Genomic DNA, 14,226 nt, shown 5'->3' on the forward strand with positions numbered 1-14,226 from the left:
TTACTCCCTCAGGAACATCTTGTAGACCGGGTTCTCGGTCTCCTCCTTGAAGGGGTAATCGATCTTCTCCAGGAACTCCTTCAGCTCGTTCTCCTTGGCTTCAGGGCACTGGATGCCTGCCAATATCTTGGCGACATCACCGCCGTGGTTGCGGTAGTGGAACAGCGAGATGTTCATATCAGGCTGCATCGTGGTCAAGAACTTGTACAGCGCACCTGGCCTCTCCGGGAACTCGAACGCGAATATCCTCTCGGTGGAGACGGCCGAAGGACAGCCGCCAACAAGATACCTGACGTGAGATTTGGCAACTTCGTCGCCCGAGAGATCGATGGCGTGCATGCCGTCCTTCTCTAGGCGGGCGAGGAGATCGGCCAGATCGCGGCTCCGGCTGGCGGCATTTAGCGCGACGCCGATGAGAATGTTGGCCTTGGATGCGTCGTTGTAGCGGTAGGCAAACTCTGTGCATGCCATGGGGTGGACGGCCTTGATCAGGTTCGCGAAAGCACCTGGCTTCTCGGGGATGGTGATGGAGAGCAACGCTTCCTTCTTCTCACCAAGCGCGGCGCGCTCGGCGACGAATCGAAGACGGTCGAAGTTCATGTTGGCGCCAGAAGCAACAGCGATGAGGCCGCGGTTCGGGTTGGGCGAAGGGTTGGCCGCGACATACTTCTTCAGACCCGCCAGTGCCAGCGCGCCTGCGGGCTCGACGATGGAGCGCGTGTCTTCGAAAATGTCCTTGATGGCGGCGCAAGTCTCGTCGGTCGTGACTTGGATGACCTCGTCCACGACCTCCGAGGCCACCCGGAATGTCTCCTCGCCAACGTTCTTCACGGCGGCTCCATCGGCAAAGAGACCAACCTCCTTGAGGGCGACGCGGCGACCCTCCCTCAGCGACTGGACCATGGCGTTGGCATCGTACGTCTCAACACCAATGACCTTGACGTGGGGCGCTATACGCTTGATGTAGACACCGACGCCAGCAATCAGACCACCGCCACCCACGCAGCAGAAGACTGCCTCCAAGTCCTGCAGGTTCGTCTGGCGCAGGACCTCCATGCCGATGGTACCCTGGCCGGCAATGACGTACGGATCGTCGAACGGCGCAATATTGACCAGCCCGTGCTGCTTCTCCAACCGGTGTGCCTCTTCTTTGGCCGAGTCGAAGTCGGGTCCGTGGAGCACGACGTGCCCGCCTAGTCTCGAGACGTTCTTATGCTTGATGTCTGGGGTGCCGGATGGCATGACGATGGTGGCGGGGATCTTGAGTTTCCGGGCAGAGTATGCAACGCCTTGGGCATGGTTTCCTGGCAGCAATCAGCACTTTATGTCCAGCATGCTGCGCAATGTTCCCGACATACCCGCAGAGCAAGCAACGACACCCTTGAAGCTTTGTTCCTGGTCCAGGTGCGCCATCTTGTTGTAGGCGCCGCGCAGCTTGAAGCTGAAGACAGGCTGCAGGTCCTCGCGCTTCAGCATGACATTGCATTCCAGGCGATTGCTCAGGTTGACGGCATGGGTCAGAGGCGTCTCCTTCACGACCTCGTAGACGCGCGAGGTCAGGATCAGTCGCAGGTACTGCTCGACGGTCAGAAGCAGCGGCGCGAGAGTCAGGACGGCGGTGTTACATCTGGGAAGCCGTTGGGCAGCAGGAAGTGCTCGGGCACGCCCTGCGTCTTCACCACCGGGCTCTGAGGCGGCGGGGACGGGTTGGCGGTATATTCGGTCAGCGCGAAGCTGTTGACCTTGGGCGTCTGCGGGCGGGACATGGTGCCATTGGTCGTGGCCTTGGGCGATGTTGGGTTCGCCATGGCTCAACGTGGCAAAAGGCTGGTGGAAAGGAAAGGAGAGGTATGTGCGAGAAATGTGGTCGTTCGATAATATGGCTGCATTCTTTGGCAGATGCGTCAGGGCAAACCCGCGTCCCGCATTTTCCCATCATCCGACCTCGCGACTGACTCGCGCAAGCTTCGTCCATTTCCGCCCGCCGACACCAAGCACCAAGCACCAAGCACCAAACACCAAACACACCACCACCGCACATCTACACGTCGCATTCGAGCTCCACTCCAACCAAATCAACCGCGACAGCCCAGCCCAGAGCTGCACCACCACCACCACCACCACCACCATGTCCGCCCACGCCCACCCACCCACCTCGCGCGCCCCACCCGACGAAATCCGCAGCCTCGACCTCCTCGCGCAGCGCATCCAGCACCTCAACGGCGCGCTCGAGGTGCTCAAGGCGACGCAGCTGGCGCACATCTGGGACACGCACGCCCCCGCGCCGTGGGCCACCGTCGCGCACCAGTCCAACATCATCAACGGCCGGCTGAGCGCGCTGCTCGAGGCCTTCGCCGCCAACCGCACCCTGCTCGGCCAGGCGCACCCGTTCCCGCTGCCCACATTTCCCGGCCGCTCGCACGAGAACATGGCGACGCAGCTGACGCGCAAGAAGATGGTGCCGTGGGTCGAGGATTGGATCGCTGATGGCGTGAGGTTGGCTGTGGGCGACGAGGAGGAGGGAGGTGCGAGTGGTGGGAGGGGCGGGGGCGATGGGGCGACGAGGTTGGTTGGGGATGGCGGGTTGACGGGGGAGCAGATTGAGGAGTTGTGGGATTGGGCGGGGCCGGCGGGCGGCGAGATTGGCAGGGAGGTCCTGACGGCCGAGGACGAGGACGATGAGGGCGAGGATGAGGACGACGACGACGAGGATGAGGAGGGCGGCGCCATGGAAGGCGTCGAGGGCGGCGAGGGCGCTGGGGCCGACAAGAAGACGGAGACTATCCCGCCGATTCGCCCTATGATGCCCTTGGACGATATCTTCAAGTTCGTCAGCACTGGCGTGGCGGCGTGAGCGTCTTTGGCCTTGCCTTGCCCCGTGGTAGACGTGATTCTGCAAGGGCAGACATCACATACGCGCTCACGCGTTCCGCAGACTCGCGGCTTCCCCAGATTGTGTTAGGAGGTCATGCTGGGCTGGGGGTGGCAAGAGCAGTGGACTGAAGGTGCCGCCCAACTCCGTCTGGAAAAGTCCTTCCTCAAGAGTTGGTTTGTAACTCTTCCTTGTTCGGCTCTAATGGTCTATATTGTCGCTTCAGCATATCGGTTCAATTGGCACGCTGATTCACTGAGCTGGCGCCCGAAGGATGCGAAGTCAGCGTTTGGAGGGTCCCGGATGGTTCGAACAGGACGACGGCACATAGAGCGGCCCAGTCAGCTGCGGGTTTGCCTAGAACCATGTTCTTCTGCAAAGACCTAGCTGTCTTGAGTCCGACGACTATCACGAGGATGACTACAAGGACGACTCTAAGGACCGAAGGAACCATGTTCGATGGGAATATTTCTCCATGTAGTGACGCGATCGTTGTAGAAGGCTGCATTTCTGCTATGATGTATCTTTGCTTCAACTTCCGCTGGGTTTTTGATAAACGAGAATATGTAATTGACGGCATGGCGGAAGTAGACACTTGGTAGAAAAGTCCACATACTTGACAAAAGCCATCATTGTCCTTAGGCAGAAAGCCTCGCTGAGGGGCTTGTGGAACCGGTAAAGTGGCATCTATCTATTATTTTCAGTAAGGTGTTGAGCTCCTTGACAGAAAATTTCGAGGGCCTCGAAGTTTCCAGCTCAGAAGCCGTGAACTGCGAAGGCCCAGTAGCGAAAAGAGCGAGTTGTTCCATGTGTGATCCAACATGTTTCTGGAACTGCTTCTTAGTCACAAAAAGCGGCTCCCCAGGACGGGCATCTGGATCGAGTGCTCTCAATCTTTTGTCCCATTCATCGCAAAGGCCAGTCCCCAGCGGGTAGTCGCGGTCTTTGGAGCCATCACGCATCTGCTAATTCCGGCAGTTGTTCTATGGAGACGTTGTTCGGATGAGAAGACTTCATGTGCTCTTCGAAGCCATTGTGTGACATATTTATGTTACAGCGACTGCATCGCCATATTCTTTGATGGGTATCAAACTCATGCTGGATGCATGAGCAAGCCACTGGTCTTCAGCAAGTCCAATCTTTGGAAATTTCTCCCGGACATGTGAAATGTCGAAGTAGGAGTCGAATGGAGTTTGGTCGATTGCAGTAGCTCGGGCATAGCGATCTCTGCCTGTAGCGTTCTAGGGCATGTTTGAAAGGATGGTGAGACAGTAGCCTAATAATCGCACGCTATTGAGTTACCCGGTAGTTGGCCAGATATGAAGCGTGGTATCTCCCGGCCCAGACGGCGGCGGCGTAAATTGTTGGTGCATATACATCTAGATGATGAACAGCACATCTTGATGATACGAGTCGTCAAACGATGGCCTTGGGCTGGTGGATGACGAGGGTTTAGATGGTTGAGGAAAGCGGGGCAAGTGCGCACCTCCGACGGCCGAGCGAGCGGCCAAGACTTTCTTCTTCACAACCCGAGCTATCCTTCACCACCCATCGCCCATCCACCTCATCCACCCCCACACAACCAATTGACCTCCACCCACACGCACACGCAAACAACCTCGGAGCAACACATCACAATGGGCTGGTTCTGGGGCTCATCCGACGGCAGCGCCTCCGCCGACCCGGCGAAGCAGCTCGACCCCAGCCTCAAGCAATTCCTCGAAAAAGAGTCCGCCTCCACGCCCGCCGCGCAACAACACCAACAACAACACCAGCAACTCGCCCAACCCCCTTCTCCTCCCGCCGCCGCCGCCACCACCACCACCACCACCCCTCAACAACACGACAACTCCCCCGCCTCCGCCCCCGCCGAGTCCCTCTACCCAGACGGGCGCTACGCCCACCTCTGGAAGACATACGAGCCGCTCTCAAGCATCGAGTCGCGCACGCGGTCGGACCAAGAAAAGCTGTCCGACATCGTCGCCGCGTACAACGACCGCCGCGCCAACATCGGGCGGGCCGCGCTCGAGAACTGCGCCTTCGAGCAGGCGGCGCTGTCCGACTGCTTCCGGTCGGGGTCGTGGGCGGCGCGCGTGTCCATGTGCCGCGCCGACACGCAGGCGCTCGACCGCTGCTACACGATGCAGAGCCGCTTCCTCAAGGCGCTGGGGTACCTCGCGGTGCAGGGCGAGGGCCGCGAGCGCGAGGAGGCGGTGCAGATGCATGCGGATCGGTTGTATCAGCGGATGGTGGCGCAGGAGCGGGCGGTGAGGGAGGCGAGGGAGCGCGGGGAGGAGCCGCCGGTTTTTGGGAGCATTTTGAGCAGGGAGAATGTGGCGGCGGCGATGAAGGGGGAGGTGGCGCCGGTGGTGGTGGTGGGGGTCGAGGGGGTGGCGCGGGCGAAGGTGGATGAGGCGAAGGCGAGGGAGAGGGAGGAGAGGGAGTTGGCCGAGAGTTTGGACGAGATGCGCGGGCTGAGTCCGAAGATGCGGAAGGAGTTTGAGGCGCGTTTGCAGGAGCTGCATGGCGAGGAGCGCGACGTGGAGTTGAGGGTGATACAGGGCGAGTATGCGGAGAGCAAGATCATTGCGAAGCAGGTCGAGGCGCTGTTCGAGGAGGAGCGGGTCAGGAGGTTGCAGAGGCAGGAGCATGGAAAGGCGACGATTGGAGATACGATCAAGAAGTGGTGGGGTTGGTGAAACGGAAAATTGTCGAGGTTTCTGGTCGACTGTATGATTTGTGGAAGGTGGATGGAAAAGCATAAACGGAGTTCTCGGTACTACCCAAGGTGTTCAGGAAGCAGCAAGCTAGCAAAAAAAAAGGCCTTCTCTCGACTCTTCATTCCCTCATCCAAAACACTACTACACGCTTTAAAAGGCCAATCACCTCCCCCAATCATCCAACACGTCTCAACCCACCACCCTCTCCGATCCCAGCGCCCTCTCATAATACCACACCGCACCGTCCGCCTTCGCGCAATTCGTCCCACCCCCCGTCGCATCGACCGGCAGATAAACGCCCTCCTGCGGCCGCCCCACAACATGACCGTAATACCACACCTCGCTCAACACGGTCCTCCCGCCGTCCGCCGACCCTCCCCCCGCCGCCGTCTCGTTGAACCGCGGGCCCGAGCACCCCACGTACGGCGCCGCCCCGTAGCGGGCCCGCAACGCGTCGCGGATGCCGGACAGCGCGTACGGCGTGCCGTTGGACGGCGCGATGGCGGCGTCGGCGAGCCAGGCGTACGTCGGCAGGCGGCGGTCGAAGAGGATGGCCGTCTCGAAGTAGTCGACGACGGAGGCGTGCGGCGCGTTGTGGGCGCCGGGCGGCCCGTAGCAGGGGGTGTCGAAGGTCGAGAAGCAGGTTGCGTGTTTGGAGAACTCGTGCGCCCAGAGGTGCCAGTTTGGTTGGTTTTGGGCGATCCAGTAGCTGTGGGCGGAGGAGGGGGAGGAGTCAGCTTCGTGCGTTGGGTGGGATTTTGGGGGAGGGTGGAAGGAGGCTACGCACGTGTTCATGTATTCCAGCAAGTCGTGTTTGCCGAATGGGATGAGGAAGCTGCTGATGTCGGAGCCGTTGTACGGCGGGACGACGGTGCCTGCATTGTCCATGTATCAACACACCATTTTCTCCTTTCACCTTCTCGGTTTTTGTTCCCCCGTGGAGATGAGCAGGCAGCTTACCATTCGCCAGCCCATTCGTCGTCTTCGGACTCGGGTCCGGGTCGTACTGCCTGCTGAGGTCGCAGTATTGCGTGTATGACCCGTTGCAAAAATCCGGCCACAGCCCGTGGATCGTCCACGATTCTTGTGGCAGCAGCTGGGCTTGACTTTCGTACCCGGTGTACGTGTCCCAGAACTGTGTGGCGAGTACCAGCCCGCCGAAGGTTTCGGTGCAGCAGGTATCGGTCAGGCCTGGCTGCGCAGCGACGGAGCAGGATTGGATGGGGTCGGCTGCATTTGGTTCGTGTTAGGATCGGGTCGGGGTGGGTAGGTTTTGTTTTTGGCGTACTCAGCTGGCATGTGTGGTTCAGGGTGCTTGTGTTGCTGTACAGAGCGGCGGCGGCCGTGCTGCTGAGCGTCACTAGCAGCAATGCTGCATTAGAGGCGGACAAGGACGATGGCATCATTGTGGAAGAATGAAGTGTCTCGATCACTATCTACCCTCCATCTTTCCTGTCGCAAGGATTTTCGGCTGCTCATATACATTGAACTGGCTCTCGCCTGAAGTCATTTCAATGACTTGCAGCTCAGTCGGGAGCCGCCGGTGACGGGTGAGCGGGATGATTAGCTTTATCTCCTCTCGCCGGAGGTATTCGCTTGGAGGGGTATCTCCGTCTCGGCGCGGCGGTGGTTGGTAGAGACAAAACATGATAGCTATAACGGAAGGCACGGGGGCACGGCGGAAACAATGATTTGGCGGCTTGGGGCTGGGCACGGGGTTGGCGCGGAGAGCTGGTTGGCTATGTCGTTGAGATGGCGTCCCTCGCTTGCGGTTGTTCGGTTGCTTTGGCGATGCAGAGATAAGTGCGTTTGAGCCAAAACAGAAGTACTGTGAGAGGTAGCTGGCTAATGCTGTCAACACTCTTTTCTGTTCCAGGGTGATCGACTAATAAGGGAAGAGTAGATAAAAAGAAAAAAAAAGAAGGAATCGAGATACTACGGCCAGGCGGGATCGAACCACCGACCTTCAGTGTTCACATGGAGGCACAAGGCCACTGTAAGACTGACGCCATAACCACTAGGCCATGGCCGCAACTGGAAATGAATTTGCGGATTTGATAAATTATATACAAAAACATTATCACGTGCAGCGTCCATACCCCACACAGTCCTCCGCATCTCGGCAATTCTCTCTTCCGGACGGACCCTGCGACGCCACCTACTACTTCAAAGGTACACCCGTAGCCTTACTGTCCTAATTGACTAAATATCTCCACGAACCCAACTCATGCCTAAACATCCGTTTACTTCCATTTTTGAAACATTGGCACGCTTAGCTATGTCGTTCAGTACTTACGCGACTGTGACATCACGGAGTGACTCCAGTCGATTGCTGATATTGAACCTTGATTCAGGATGGTAAGATTGGAACATGAGGTCTTGGAAATTTCCGGGGACTTCAGATGCTAGGAGTGCGGACGATTGCAAGTTTACTCGGCCAGAAACCAGGCATGATGCCATCCACGACGATCCAGCTTAGTATGCATGAAGCATGGGAGTACGATAGGCAAACATGGAGTATTCGGCCTCCGTGCTACCTAGCTTATGCCAAAGTTGTTTGCAACATTGGTAGCCTGGAAGCCTTACACCTCATCACTCTTTGTTTCATGGGCTACGGTCATCTCCACTCACCCGTTCGTTCACTCGATCTATACAGTCGGGTGAAGCTACGGTTTCTCTGGCTTCCTTGACACCTACTCCCAGTCCCACCCAGGAAGGCGGTCACGAGACAGGGCCAGAGTCGTCACTGCCGAAACTGCCCTACTTCTTTCTATTTTTTTCTCTTCTTGCCCACCTCCCCCTCCTCTACTTTTCGTCCGTCACTCTGCGCGCAAGAAAACCATCCACCGCCGCCTGGCAGCTTGGCTGCCAACCTTCGAAACCATGACCTCGCCTACCATCAACAAGGAGGATTTTGTGTCGCCGATCCACAACTTGAAGCGCGTGCAGTCACTTCAGTCGCGCGAGCCAAGCATCGTCGTTGACCGGCCTTTGCAGCGTAAAGATGGCTACCTCGGCCGCTGGACCCTCCCGCGCGTGCTTTCTGTCGCCTTCGGCATCCTTCAACTTATCAATGCGGTACATACCCTCCGTAAGCTCCATGTTCCATACACCTCGACACCCGCACGTGCTGACTACGACAGAACTCGTCTTCACAATTGCGGCAATGCATGGAAAACCAGAAGACGACGCCAAATACTATAGCACCAAAACGAAACTCCGCGAAATTTCGCTCTGGGTCACTGTGACTCCTATCCTCTTCACCACCATCATGGGACGCTTTTTCTCCAAATTCGCTCTTTACCGGGCCCAGACCGGAATCACTATCGGGGTAAGTCTGTCGCTGCTCAACCTCCATGTTGCCCCCTGACTTTGTCCAGACTTTGGAACGCTTCGTTGGATGCCAATCCATCTACACTGCTATTCGAACCCAAGTCACCATGCGTCCCTTCACCATCACCAGCCTAGGAATGATCCTTCTTTGGCTGCTTCCTCCCTTCGCCAGCCAGGCTGTCCTGCATCTTGGCGAATTCTCGGATACATACAACACGACGGAGGGAACAGTCAAGTATCTGCCCTTGATCCAGGCCGCGCAGGACACGGTAAAGGCCTCGGAAGACGTCTCGATGCCGCTCTCAAGACTGCTGCTTTCAAGCGCAGTCTTTTTCCAGATTTCACTCTTGATGCAATCCAAAGTCAGCTCCCCACGGGACTTCAAAGACTACGTAAAGATACCCTCGGTCCATTCGTTGATGCCGGGCAACGGAAGCTGGAATCCCGCCGAATGGAGGCAGCTCGATGCCAGTCGGCCTACTACGTACTCTTCGTTGATGGGGATTCCCATTGCGGGCTTGAGTCAGGATCTGAATACGGAAACGACATTTCAGCTTCCGTCTCGGCACTGGGCCGTCAACTGTTCACACATTGACTCGTCGATGCTGGATCAGAACGACTTCAACCATGACTATGCTTGGACTCACCAGGCATTCGTCATGGACCTGGCGGTCCCGAACAACATGACAGCGTCGCAGTCATCCTGGCCCATGCGGCTCGTTTCAATGAAGGGAAATCCACAGTGGGATGCCTTCGCAGACCAAGTGTCGGATGCCCAGAGCGAACCTGCCCCTTTGCCAAAGGTCCCCGTCAACCTGGCATACTGCTCCATCGGCGCTCAGAACGTCGTGTCCAACGTCAGCTGCTCTCAAACATCCTGCGAGGTCAACTCGATGCTCCTCTTGAACGAGGTACAAAGCGCAGACACATCCGTACCATATCTCTCCTCGATCAACGTCGAAGACCAGAGCTGGGGCTGCAACTCAAGGAGCTGCAACGGCCCGCTGAACCAATGGAAAGACGTCTGGAACCCAGGCCTCTGGGACTCAGACTCGCAAGACGGTCTCTCAGAGGGCGATCCCAACCACGACCTCGCGACGGGCGGAACGCCCGTGCAGGGCCTCCGCATGGTCCTCCAAACCCTCTCCCGCGCGTCAGTCAGCCAAGAAGAGCGCTTCACGTACCTCGAATCCAAGAACATCCCCGCCGCCTACGCGCGCTACACGGACGGCATCGGCGCCACCAACGCGGAGCTCTGGCTCAACGGCACCAACGACGGGTACGTGTCGAGCCAGTACTACCCGTGGCCCGACTACTCATCCGTCCCGATCGCCGACTTCTCCGCCCGCCTCGAGACCCTCATCAACACGTGGTGGCAGTCGTTCTACATGCCGCCCTACCTGCAAGCCGACCTGCTGCACGACCGGCCGGCCCCGCCCGCCTTCGACGCCGCGAACCGGCTCGTCTTCAAGCAAGGCGACACCTCCTCCACGCCCTTCAACGACACGGCCGCCCGCGTCACCCGGCCCGGCCGCCGCGTGTACCGGTGCAGGTGGCCGCACATGTTCGTCGCCATGATCACGTCCGTCGTCATGGTCGTCGCCGGCGGCGTGACGGTCGTGCTCGAGTTCGTCGTCGTCGCGCCGGACGTCTTCGGCTTCGCGTCGACGTACACCCGCGACAACGTGCACCTGCCTGGGCACGCCGAGGGCTCGTACAAGAGCGGCGTCCAGAGGGCCAGCGCGATGCGGGATGTCAGGGTCAGGATTGGCGATGTGAGCGCGCGCGAGGTGGTCGGGCACATCTCGCTGACGACGGATCTGGGTCCGACGACGGTTTTGCGCAAGGATAGGCAGTACGACTAGGCTGGCTGATGCTGTGTTCCGCTTGGGGGGTTGGTGGAGGTGTTGGTTGGATTGGGGACGGTGGCTTGTTTGGTTTTTTTTCTTTTTTCTCCTTTGTGGCAGTTTATTGTAAGTTTGAGAAAGGGCGTTTCCGATAGAAGAAGAGAAAAACAGATGCATAGATAGACTTTTTGATGAGAAAATTGAAGCAACGATGTGAAGCAAATTGATATCTGTCGTTCTCTATTTTGGGTTACACGGCATGCGCGCGGGTTATCTCGTTCGTTCGTTCTTTTTTTTTTCTTTCTCTAAATCAACGCCGACTTCAGTCCCATATACTCGAAATTAACATCCACAACCTCGACGACATTGCCCCACGGATCGGCCAGGTACAGAGTCTTGATGTCGCCGTTGCCGGACGGATCGACCGTCTTGCCGATCTGCTTGCCGCCCTCGGCGATGAAGGTGCGCGCGACGGCGTCCGGATCGGGGTCGGTGACGCAGATGTGGAAGAAGCCGCCGCGGTTGTACTCGAACTCCTTGGCCTGCTGGAACTTGGGGTTGACGAACTCGAAGATCTCGAAGCCGACGCCGTTGCCCGTCGCCATCTTGGCCAGCTTCACCTCCTGCAGGCTCTCCGGGTAGATGCCGAAGATGGCGTCCTCCGGGTGCTCCGCCCGCGTGATGGTGCACACGGTCCCCAGCAGCTTGAAGCCCAGCACCTTGGTGTACCACGCCACCGTCGCTTCGGCGTCGGACACGGACACGCCGACGTGGTTGAAGACGCGGTTGTAGGTTTTCTGCGAGGCGAGGGTGAGATTGATGTCGTCGGGCTTTGCGGTGAGGGGGTTTGGGTCGTGACTTACGCCGTTTGATGCCATTGTGGAGGGTGGTGGCTTGTGATGTGGACTGTGCGGGTTTGGTGTTGGTTTGTTTGAGCCGGGAGAGAGAGAGAGAGAGAGAGTTGGAGGGAAGAGATGGCAAGAACAGGCTACAGCCAGCTGCTTGTGGAAATATTTATAGGCGGCATCTGGGTGTTCAGTAGTGGGACTGCACCGGGCTGGAAACTGGATTGCGGGGTCGCACCAACTGGAGAGGGCGTCCGGAAGTGCTTGGGGCAGCCACGGCCAATGAGGGGGATTTCCGCACGAGTCCCCCATTCGTCTCCCTCTCGATTGGCCAATGGCAAGCCAGCACTTGGCGGTCGCAGTCGGCCCGCCCCGCAGTTACACCTGCTGGCCGGCGCGACTCGGCCCGTATCGCAGACATGGCCCGTATCGCAGCGTGCAGGCGTGAGGGGTATGCACGAAAACTGCCTTCCCCAGAAGCTTCGTTCCCCGCATTGTTACCCCTCCAACGAGCACGGACCAGGAGGGGTCACAAGCCCAATCTCAACACACGCATCGCGGCATCATTCCCGGAGATCTAATCTCGTCCGATGTTCCCGAGTCCAGATGTGCTCGCCCATTGATTCCAGTCCTCACAATAACAACGATGCGCCCGACATGCTGCCAGCGCCCCGTGTCAGCGCCGACTGTCGGACCCAACCAGTCACATTCTCCGCTGTTCGACAGGATGCAGGAGGGAGGGGGGCGCCATTTCGGACAGCCTGCGGGTCCGGATTTCATCTTCCTGCACTACGCCTGTTCCGGCCCTGGTACAGCCGAGGACGTGTGGTTCTCGGCCCGACCCCACAATCTCCAATGAACCCCAATCCCCAAGCCACCCTCCCCCCCCTCGCCTTCCTTCACGCACCCCCGCATTGAACGAACAAGAGCTGGTAGGTAGCTGGCATCCGCACCGCCAGCTGAGTCCCAGACTCCATTAAACCGTCCGAGGTAGCTGTGTGCCAGAGGTCGAGCCTAGATCAGGTCGGGATTCGGTCAGCACACCTGGCCCGGAAATGCAGCCGACTCATCAGCTATACATGGGAATATTCGATTCGATGACCCCGTTCCGCTGGGATGACACCGGTCCGGGCCGAGACGGGGTGATGGATCATTGGCTGCTGGCAGGCGATCTCAGGGACTGCGGGAGCTCGCATTGGTATTAGACTGATCCGACGGACGGGGATTGGGATTCGTACTGGGCGAATCATCGTTTGCCAGGAGCGAGGCCGGTAATGCCGAGGTCCATGAGCCGAGACTGAGTGAGAGAGGGTGGCGGGCTTGGGAGCGCCTGTGAGCTGTTGGTGTCACAGCGAAGTGAGGGTGCAAACAGGTGATATGTTGGCTACTACGTTGGCTATGTAGTGCTTTCTTTCGACATACCAGCGTCATGGTTACAGTAGGTATCGTGTAGGTCGCCTTGTGTTCGAATACAGGATATTTCCCGAGCAAGTTCCGGAGACGGCTTTCCCAGGCACGGTCTGAGGCCAAATTCAAATTGTGGCACTTGTGGTGTGGGGGGCGGCAGGAGTAGGATGCAGCCTCTCGCATGTGTAAATCATTCGCCCTAACATAGGAGCTGGTGTTGACACGTGCCTGAAGTTCTCATGATTTGTTTTTTGTAATCGAGGGAACGCGTCATGTCCAAGAATATTATTTATATCCGCTCATCAAGGATTTATGTCAACGATTCCAAAGCGCTACTTCAGAATCGAAGTTTCGATCTTGTAAGTATCAAGTAGTCTACTTTTTGTGGTGCGCTGCTGTCGGGACCTAAACATAAGGTCACTCGCATTTCACCGTAGAACTACGGACAAAGTTGGAATCTTTAGCACATCAGCTTTTTTTTCTACTGCTGGAAAGCAGCATCACCTTACGATGATGGTAGATGCGAGCAGGATATGTTGACGACGCCACTCATTACATAAGAATGCGTGGCAATGCTCAGATAACAGAGACCGTTTCCCCCTTAAACAAAACAAAGCAGAAGCCAAGCACCCAGACGAGTGATCCACGACAGGGCGCAAGGAAAGCAGTCTTCGATGTTTTAGTGTGTGTCTACGCCTCACACCGAAACGGGCGCCACCATCGAATCCCGCAGACAGCTGCATCGCCAACAAAAAGGAAACTTCTTATACCCCTCCCCCACACACTAATCCCTTGCCCTCCTCTGCCCCGCCCATCCACCTGACCGCCTTCCGCGCATCTCACGCCGCTTCCATCACGCACGTCCTCCCCATCAGCGCATGCGCTCTGAGCGCGCGCCTTGCCTTACCCTTATAGCCCGCACGTGCAGCCACCTCGCACGCGCGCGCCACCAGCACCTGGCCTGGCGGGCACCAGCCGGGCCGTCCCATGAGCACCTTCGATTTCTTTGGAATCCTGCATACACACACACACACACACACACATGTATACATATCTATATCTTGATTCCAACGGTCCATGAGGAGCGACCATCACTTGAGGATCCTTTGAGAGAGGAAACAGCGAGGATACCCACTAACTGTTTGACTGGCCTCCTTGCTTTGCGAGAACCGACCATCGAGTAGGATCCACTGGCCTCCTTG

General features: G+C 57.9%; 6 protein-coding genes across 6 annotated transcripts; 3 read left to right on the top strand and 3 right to left on the bottom strand.

Annotated features, from left to right (window-relative positions):
• Positions 1-1,808, bottom strand: BKCO1_7900019 (threonine ammonia-biosynthetic; the record flags this gene model as incomplete). Its single annotated transcript, XM_020279115.1, has 3 exons — positions 1-1,304; positions 1,359-1,575; positions 1,626-1,808. The coding sequence occupies 3 exons, from the start codon at positions 1,806-1,808 to the stop codon at positions 1-3; spliced, it is 1,704 nt and encodes a 567-aa protein (XP_020125771.1).
• Positions 1,809-2,128: 320 nt separating this feature from the next.
• Positions 2,129-2,854, top strand: BKCO1_7900020 (rna polymerase ii mediator complex component med8; the record flags this gene model as incomplete). Its single annotated transcript, XM_020279117.1, has 1 exon — positions 2,129-2,854. One exon carries the CDS (start codon positions 2,129-2,131, stop codon positions 2,852-2,854), a length of 726 nt encoding a protein of 241 aa, XP_020125768.1.
• A 1,655-nt stretch (positions 2,855-4,509) lies between these two features.
• On the top strand, positions 4,510-5,571 carry BKCO1_7900021 (autophagy protein; the record flags this gene model as incomplete). The annotated part of the gene is made up of 1 exon (XM_020279118.1): positions 4,510-5,571. The coding sequence occupies one exon, from the start codon at positions 4,510-4,512 to the stop codon at positions 5,569-5,571; it is 1,062 nt and encodes a 353-aa protein (XP_020125773.1).
• Positions 5,572-5,781: 210 nt separating this feature from the next.
• Positions 5,782-6,998, bottom strand: BKCO1_7900022 (ribonuclease t2; the record flags this gene model as incomplete). The annotated part of the gene is made up of 4 exons (XM_020279119.1): positions 5,782-6,301; positions 6,380-6,467; positions 6,553-6,822; positions 6,881-6,998. The coding sequence occupies 4 exons, from the start codon at positions 6,996-6,998 to the stop codon at positions 5,782-5,784; spliced, it is 996 nt and encodes a 331-aa protein (XP_020125769.1).
• Positions 6,999-8,475: 1,477 nt separating this feature from the next.
• On the top strand, positions 8,476-10,790 carry BKCO1_7900023 (uncharacterized protein; the record flags this gene model as incomplete). Its single annotated transcript, XM_020279120.1, has 3 exons — positions 8,476-8,683; positions 8,736-8,923; positions 8,973-10,790. The coding sequence occupies 3 exons, from the start codon at positions 8,476-8,478 to the stop codon at positions 10,788-10,790; spliced, it is 2,214 nt and encodes a 737-aa protein (XP_020125774.1).
• A 287-nt stretch (positions 10,791-11,077) lies between these two features.
• Positions 11,078-11,650, bottom strand: BKCO1_7900024 (glyoxalase; the record flags this gene model as incomplete). Its single annotated transcript, XM_020279121.1, has 1 exon — positions 11,078-11,650. One exon carries the CDS (start codon positions 11,648-11,650, stop codon positions 11,078-11,080), a length of 573 nt encoding a protein of 190 aa, XP_020125776.1.
• Between the last annotated feature and the right edge of the window lie 2,576 nt (positions 11,651-14,226).

Source organism: Diplodia corticola (assembly GCF_001883845.1).
Source record: "Diplodia corticola strain CBS 112549 chromosome Unknown scaffold79, whole genome shotgun sequence".
Taxonomy (NCBI): Eukaryota; Fungi; Ascomycota; class Dothideomycetes; order Botryosphaeriales; family Botryosphaeriaceae; genus Diplodia; species Diplodia corticola.